Here is a 9,282-nt window from a genome sequence, read left to right on the forward strand (position 1 = left end):
GCGTGACGTAATACTTGAACGCTCCCTAAGTAACATTAATGGTTTTAAAAAAAAAATTTAGTTACGCTACGGGGAGGTATATATCTTTAGAGTTAAATACTCTAATAATAAAACTTAGTAATAAATCGAAACCTTTTTCAGGCCCCAGTATATGTCATGGGGATTACTAGATTCATCCTTGGTCGATTTTTGTCGTTTGTTTTCAAATGTCAAAATCTACTACGTTTTTGACATTCAGGAGTCAAACTTCATTAATAAAATTCCAGTCTAAATTCCTTTTGACCTTGGATCGTTCCTGCCAAAAGGTTGGTACCCCTGCGAAAGTGTGCCAGTTAGACTGAATTGGTGAACCAATGTATCAATTAGATAATGGTCATGAATGGGCTTTGATTGTCACAAACTACGCAGTCGACTGACTAAACAATCAATTGTTATTTGTTTTTCGCATTTAGTTTCGTTAACAATTCCACAGAGACATTATATATATATATATGGTTTCTTTACCAAATCCTCCATTAATACATGGCATTTTTTTATAGGGCAAGGATAGCGGTGTAATATATTTTCGTAACAGTATAAGGAAAATGTCATTAACTAAAAACCCTATTTTATCATGCAATAAAATTGAGAAAAAAAAAGTCGATAAATTGAACACCATTGCAAATTCACGTCGGTAAATAGCGGCAGCGCCGCGCATGGGCGTGCTAGTTCGGTAGGATTAAATAGATATTATCGCTAAGTTGACTTGTATCAAAATCATAACAAATTCAGATAGGATACGATTGTTTACTTATTAGATGTTCAGAAGTGTTGTATGAATATTTAAATCTCAACTATACCCAATGTGTACCGTGTCGGCAATAACAATACAAATATCGTGTCCATTAATAAATTGTAGTGTAATTATAATTGATACAAAAACAATTACAGCGATTATAGCAAGCCATATTTCATCGTAATTCCCACAAAAATCATTCATTAAGATCATCATCAAAATCGTGATTTTATAATTAAATTACTTTGCTTTCGTGTTTTGTTCTTACTATATAGTCCATTGAAATGTTACATTTGCTGAACATTTGTTACTGGACGCAATTATTATCAGAATTTTGGCTTTATGATAAAAAGACATAATTGATCCTTTAAAAAAAAGTATAATAAGAATGATTATTTGAGTGAAACATAATATTAATTTGATGATATAATAATAAATTTTAATAATGTGTTGCAGTGATAAAATATTATAACAATTGACTATGATGCTATGATTGATACTGTAATATGCAACTTCTATGTAAAATTCTACCTTTTAATTATGTAATACAAATTTGCACGCCATTACGATGGCAGTACATATATGCGAAATTTAGATTGTACCACAAAAATATTTTTTTATACCTAATAATTGTCAGTCTCATGTAATAAATATTATTAGCAACCATAATTATCTACAACCTAACACCAGTTACTATTTACTGCATAATGTGAGTGCAGACATCTTTGCAATATCAACATCGAGACAGAACTGATAAGATAATGTCGAGTAGAAATTTCCCTTGAGTAATCAATAATACTTTCCGTACTGATCCCATGATATTTGAATCAAGGCTGTCTAATTCCCAATAGTTCATATAATACAATGTTCTTAATATGTGTGCAATAATTTTTATTTCATACAGTAGGTATAAATTAAAATACGATTCAGCAAAATTTAGAAAAATTATTAATATTTCTGTATTAATATATAGGGGGCAAAACAAGCCTACAGGACGCCCAAAACGGGCAGTCTTCACAGCTCATGAACAACAATTTTAGCTGCTACGTTGCCGGCCTTTGAGGGAGGAGTATACTCTACACCTTTTTTCTTTAGATAAAATATGTCCTATCCTATGTATTGATTACGGTTAATTTTTTTTAATAACGCTTATGTCGATATTAATCAAAAGTGTTAGCCTATATGAAGGGACTACAGAACACAAAAATAATTGTATCAATTCAAAACAGTAATTCCTAAGGTTAGCAGTTGAATAACAGGAACAAATTCTTAAGGTACATATCATTTAATAAAAAAAAATTTTGAAGACAGTTTATTAAAAAAATAATAAGTAAAGACGTAAAATTTCTATAGAAAATTATTACCTACCAGTAGTTATAATGATAATAGAACGACTTCTGGTTTCTATTACATACATGAGTATCATTTACATGTAAATATATTGTCAATAGATATCGCGTAATAGGTTTTTTCTGCAAGGACAGATAAATGGAAGAATGATTTTGTAAGGACGTATACACATGTCATTTATTTTTAAAATACGTTACACAAACGCTTGGTTGTATGTATTACTAAATGCGGCGTTTGGGTTCAATTCCCAAAAAGATATATGAATTGTATATCAAATATATAAAATTCTCGTGTCGCGGTGTTTGTGGTTAAACTCCTCCGAAACGGCTTACCCGATTCTCATGAAATTTTGTGTGCATATTGGGTAGGTCTGAGAATCGGACAACATCTATTTTTCATCCCCCTAAATGTTAAGGGTAATATACCCCAAAAAATTTTTTTTTTCAATTTTAAAAAAAAATATTTTTTATGATACAGCATTAGTAAATATGTACATACAACCCCCTACAATAAAAATTATTTCACCCCTCTACGATCAACCCCTATTTATTATTATAAATGATATGCATGGCAAAACGACGTTTGCCAGGTCAGCAACAGGGCAAACGGGTAGGATGCTCATCTGATGTTGAGTGATACCGCAGCCCATGGACACTCAATGCCAGAGGGCTCGCGAGTGCGTTGTCGGCCTTTTTATAACGAGAAAACCAAATTTATTAGAATTATAAAAAATATTGTTACTTAAAGTGTACAGTCAAGAAGTGTTCCTTTATACGCTGATCTTATGTTCGCCGATTTATATAAACGAACATAATTGGTTCGTTAGATCAAATTCGCGAATACAACAGAATGAACGGAGCTTAATAAATTCGGCAGTGGGTTGATAAATTTAAAAAAAATCTATCATCCTAAACTGCAAATTATTTTATAAATGTATAATTAAATAATTATGTTATTAATTATTATGTTGGAGCAATGTCGTAACTTCCAGCTGCCATTGGCATCTTGTTATATTGGCAAATCTTAACAGGCAGGTGTTAACGGTGAAAATTTACAAGCTCTGAGACACATAATGACAATGACAGCTGACAGAAGCCGATGTATGATATGCTTTAATAAATAGATTTAACAATGTTAGAGCTGCAACGACTATTATTTGCTTTTTTGAATGGGTATTAGGTAAGAATTACTAAGATACCAATATAGAAAATAAGGTAATATATACTAAGGAATTTCTAGGTCACAGGTTTTATGTATTGCTATGGATTTCCTGTCAAATCGCTGGCAGAATGCCAGACAGGGTCTCCGCGTTTGGCGAGGAGCCAACAATTTCGATTTTCTTATACATATAATTTTTAAAACAACGGTACAACTTCTTGAATTGAATATTCTGGTCAATGAACCGAGTTTATACGCATTGCACACTAAAGAGTATTTTCAAATGATTTTTTAAACAAATACTTTGAATGATCGTATTAACAGGTTATTGGAGACCAGTTTTACCATCATATCATTTTCTGGTCACAATGTTATTTTAGAAAAATACACATTTGTGATGTCGATGTCCGATGTTTATTTGGAAGGTCATCTACAGAGTTCTCTATCTTAAACAAATCTTACCTCAGCTGAGCGCAGTAGAACTGATGGGGAATAGCAGTCAACACCCCAGCACCATCTCCGGTGTCGTTATCGCACGCGCACGCACCGCGATGTTCCATACGTTTCGCGAGGGTTTCGGCATCGCGGACGATCTATAAACGTAAGCAACCAGCTTATAATATATAAGTTAAGTGTGTAGAAGTCCTTCGGGAAGCCTGCGAAGTGCCCAGGAGACTTCTGTGCTTCTGGAAGGAGCTAGACGAGCTTAGTTGAGCTAGAAGAAACTGAGTCCACCAACCATACCAAAAAAAGTAATAAGTAAAAAGTAAATGAAATATTTTGTCTTCTAAGTCGAAGTTTTGAATAATCTGGAGACGTAAGACATACACAATCAACTGTGGTATCAAATATTTATTTATTTACACTTCGTTGCATTAAAATAACAAATAATACATAAAAATTATAAGAGATGCAACGGGCTTATCGCTAACAAGCGATCTCTTCCAGGCAACCCTAGTAAGAGAAAAACTAAAAAATATAACGAGTAAAGTGCATAACCAAAAGTTATATAAAAAATTATAGAACCTTAACCTAGTAATACAAAAAAAAATAACAAACTACACGTTTATTTACTTTTAATACAACTACCCTAACAGCTAATACCATTACGATAGTGAAACTTAATTAACAATGTCAATAAATGTGACAATAAACAAATTTCATGTGTTTTCTACGTATACTTAACGTAGTAAAGCATTAAGAAGACTTAATTGATACAGTGTTTGTAAATAAGCATTCAACTGTGGCTGACATACGAACTTTACGCCGACTCTACTGGCGTAAAAACATCCGTAGCTCTTATGTAAGTTCTTGATAAAGACAATCAATACGACACAATTCATTCATGATACGATATTAAATTTTTAATCAAACATCGTGAACTCTCTATATATCATTGTATAGGCCAGTAATCATGACAATTATTTTTATTTTTAGTTTGTAACATGATATACTTGCTTAATACTTAATAGCAGTGTTGGCCTAGTGGCTTCAGCGTGCGCCTCTCATACCTGAGGTGGTAGGTTCGACCCCAGCTGTGCACCAATGGACTTTCTATGTGCGCAATTAACATTTGCTGAACGGTGAAGGAAAACATCGTGAGGAAACCGACATGTCTTAGACCCAAAAAGTCGACGGCGCGTGTCAGGCATTGGAGGCTGATCACCTACTTGCCTGTTAGCTTTAAAAAATTGATCATAAAACAGATCCAGAAATCTGAGGCCAAGCCCTAAAGAGGTTATAGCGCCACTTATTTATTTTAACATGATACACTTACTTTATGGGTACGTTTTCCGTCGATAGCGACTACAAAACCAACGCCACAGGCCTCGTGCTCGTTCTGAGGGTCGTACAAGCCTTGCTTGGCCGGCCCTTCCCACTCCATACCTGGGGAAAACAAACTATCAGAACTTCCAAATCGTTTGAAGCAAATTTAATTGTTAAAGATCCTATTTTGTCACGAGTTAGGGAGCGTTCAAGTATTACGTCACGCAATTTTTGGAGATTATGAACCCCCCCACCCATGTGCCGTAACGTAATTCTATATACCCAAGTATAGTAAAACGTTTCGTGACCACCTAGTGACTCTTTATACCTAAAAGTTACCATTATGTTGTATAAAGTACTGGAAAGTCGAAAATAATATTAACAATAACGCGTAATTCAATCCCCGCCCCGCACCGTTACGTTTTACAAAAGGACCCCAAAATTCGTTACGTAATACTTGAACGCTCCCTTAGCCTGGTGGTTAAGTATATCTAAGGGTGAGGTTCAGAAACGAAACTTAGTGCTAAGTCTGACTTCCGTAAGTCAAAAATGTATTGGATTTTGAATTAAGTGATATTGTGTTGGAATGGCCGCCAATCGATGTTTATACTGAGAAACTTCGCAAGGAATCTATTGCGTCGTTTTCGTTTTGTAAAGAACAAGGCATTTTTTTTAATTAATAATAAATACCCGCATCAATCTTAGTATAAAATGTTTCTAGTGAAAATTGCCCTTTATTAACTTAATTTGACCAACTTGACTTCTTTGCTTAAGGGAGCGTTCAAGTATAAAGTCACGCAATTTTTGGAGATTTTTGACTCCCCCCCCATGTATCGCGCCGTAACGTTTTTCTGTACCCAAGTATAGTAAAATGTTTCGTGACTACTTAGTGACTCTTTATACCCATAAGTTACCATTATGTGGTGTAAAGTACCGGAAAGTGGAAAATAATATTAACAATAACGCGTAATTCAATCCCCGCCCCGCATCGTAACGTTTTACAAAAAGCCCCCCCCCCCCCCCAAATTCGTTACGTAATACTTGATCACTCCCTAACTACAGAATCTAGATCAAACTCAAAGATTCTCTTAACAAATACTAGTTTCTCATTCTGACACGATATCAGTGTATGTTAATCATGTCAATAAAAGATGATCGTAAATTTTCGGGGTTCATGACTTTTCTAGTATATAGTAACCAAAATTATCTTCAATATATGACGTAGGAGGCAGATAATAGATTTCTTGAAAAATTCCATCCGATAATCATTCAAGTTGATCCTTGCAGTCATCTGACAACATTTTAACCCGCTGAACCAATTTCGATTAATTCTAATACATATTATAAGAGATATGTATTTTTTCAATATTTAAAACAAGAAATTTTGTTTTGATTTGTGTGCTGCAAATGTCAGAAGTATGGGATAGGCCATAGATATGTTAGGGATACCCTGTACCAGTTCCAAAAAATTATCTTTTACAAAATCTTAGTGCTAATCCCCATCTTCTTTAAACATCGACAGATTTTGTCGTACAAGTCAATAATATCAATGATATCAAAATGCCCGTGCCAAATGCTATCAGGTTGAGGCTTTTTTTATGTAATATCCATCATCTGATGGAAGGTCTGTTATCTAAAGTAAACTAGATAAGAATCTAATTAATAGCATTAACAACTGATAACACCCTCGCTTTCCATTAATTGGCTTTTCATAGTTACACTTAGTAATAATAAAACCATTGTTATGCACATGCAAATTGCAAAGTAAATTTTAAAACACCTTCAAGCAAGTTTATTGTTGAGGAAAACCAGATAAATATAAAATAATGATTTATCCAATGATCAATATATTTCGATTCAATATGTTTTGTTATGATTGAGTTTTATAATTAAATTTTAAGACGACCTTTTCCCATAAAACAAATAGTAGACAAAGAATGATTTATTTATTAATTATATCAATAAGGTAGAATAAATTTGATGAACATTCACCGAGTTAAACAGGAATTTACAAACTATGTATATAATTTTTTTATTGTTAGGTCTACTAGTATATGAAAATGTTTGTTGCTTAACCCTCCAATACTCCTATAAAATAAATCTTCCATTCTAAGTTATATATTTAGGTATGTACCCAGAGAAGATTAAACCTAAGGTTTACATTAAACATTATATGTAAACACCTTATCTAAATCTTAAAGAACACAATCAATGTCTGTGTGACACTCATGATAATGAATAAATTAGATTAATATTTATATCAAGTATTTAAATTGAACATAATATTTAATTGGATTTAATTCTTATTGCTTTATAAGGCTGTTATCTAGATGCTATTAAGAACTTCTATAGCTTGTTGTAAATATTGATAGTAAAATAGTATTAACAGCTGATAAAATATGTTTTCTAAGGGGAAATAAGATTATTCATCTTCAATAACTAAGTGACAAATGATTTTAATATTTTTTATATTAAGCTCCATCTGACCCAGCTAAATTATGTAGGCCACGGCTTACATCAATTTTTTGTCTAGAATATTCCACAATTTTGCCCACAAGCAACTCAGCCAGCATTTCTCCAACTTTCACAGATTATTGTAATATGTTTTGGTATATGGTAGATTATTATATTTTTAATCTTGTCATAGAAAAATTTAAAAGTACTACATATGTAAAAAAAATATTTAAGCATAATATTTTAATTTTCTGTTTTATTGACATCAGAATGGAAATATAATTGAGAGAATTTCATTAAAAATAAAAATAAATCTAAAAATCTTATAACAGTAACAAACAAAATATGTATAACATTTTAATCTAAACCACAAGAGGAAAATATTTTAAGTCCTAAAGTTGCCTACATTGGCATGTCCCTTGAGCTGTTAATAAAATCAAGGCTGGATATATCCCTAACATATAAGTTTCATAATATTTCAATCATACGACAATTCTGTCCATGTATAAAATAACTACGTTGTACGTCTCAACTGTGACATTTATTCAAGCAAGGAAATATCATGTAGCTCCTCCATTAATGTCTAGAAGGTAATTAGAGGTCGTTTCAAGTATATCGTTTAAACTTTAAAGTTATTCATGTAACAAGCTTATATATTTTATTTATATGTATTTGATCAATGAGCCCTTATTTGTTATAGTTGGGAGTAATTCGCCAACGCCACTGAGAAATTATGGTGTAATTTAGGTAAATTAAAACTTTCACCACGTACGCAATACACGTGGATTAAGCTTATTATAGCAATTCAGTAATACCTGAACAGTCAATAAGTACTAGGTATTAATTGAGTTGAGTTAATAACATTATTTTAGTACCTTACCTCGGAAATAAGTTTAATTGATTTAAAAATTTGTGCTCAACAAATGCACTGTACTCTCGTCACACTTTCACAGATTTTGTCTTTAAAACTGATAGATTTCAAAGCAATTTTTTTAAAATAGAACGCAAAAGCCGGCGTTAAATAGTGACCTTCATCAGTCGACTATAAATGCCGGTGTCTCGCGAATGACTGAGAAAAATGATTGAAGATTGTAATTGTGAAATGAAGATTGAAGAGTGAACTACCATTGTGATTTGTGACCTGAAATGACGACCTATCAACGTTCATATGCCATCTGACATTTGGCGCTAGCGGCTAATGTCAACGTCACTGTTATAAACAGAAAAATGATGAATGAATGAAATAATGGAAAGGGAATAAAGTAAAATACAAAAAGATCCAAATTAAAAATTCACAGTGCTCTTTCATCAACCAAGAATCTTTTAGATTTAAATTATTTGATGTTATTATAAGTTTCCACATATTCTTCCTATAACTGAGATAAGAGATACTATATCAATTATTCCCACATTTAAATTTACAATTAGTACTTATATAGAAGATGCAGTACAAGTTTCTTCCAAAAATATAAATAATATTATTTAAGAATATAATATGATTACTTTTTGTACGAAATACTTGTTGTGTCAAGTGCCTTATATTTTTGAATAGCAATATTTTTCCGATACCCATTTGCTATGTAAAAAATGTTTCATTATTTTTTGATCTCTTAAAATATATAATAAAATTTGTATTTACTACGGATTATATTTATTTAAGCATTTAGTACATTTTATTTTACTTTAACGGAGTTTCAATATAGACTTTTAGTTTGAAAATAATTTGTATAATTAGAGTATGTAGTTGTTGTTGCAGGTAATACCTACTATTCAATATT

General features: G+C 32.1%; 1 protein-coding gene across 1 annotated transcript in view; it reads right to left on the minus strand.

Moving 5' to 3' along the window:
• Positions 1-8,582, minus strand: part of LOC125060109 (glutamate synthase [NADH], amyloplastic) — a 76,858-nt gene extending 68,276 nt beyond the window's left edge. Inside the window, exons 1-3 of the mRNA XM_047664825.1 lie at positions 8,385-8,582; positions 5,061-5,170; positions 3,746-3,876 (exon numbers count right to left, since the gene is read on the minus strand). Coding sequence (XP_047520781.1) covers positions 3,746-3,876; positions 5,061-5,168 — 239 coding nt within the window. The 5' untranslated portion in view covers positions 5,169-5,170; positions 8,385-8,582. The remainder of the gene's footprint in view (positions 1-3,745; positions 3,877-5,060; positions 5,171-8,384) is intronic.
• Between the last annotated feature and the right edge of the window lie 700 nt (positions 8,583-9,282).

Source organism: Pieris napi, chromosome 21 (assembly GCF_905475465.1).
Source record: "Pieris napi chromosome 21, ilPieNapi1.2, whole genome shotgun sequence".
In the NCBI taxonomy this organism is placed as follows: domain Eukaryota; kingdom Metazoa; phylum Arthropoda; class Insecta; order Lepidoptera; family Pieridae; genus Pieris; species Pieris napi.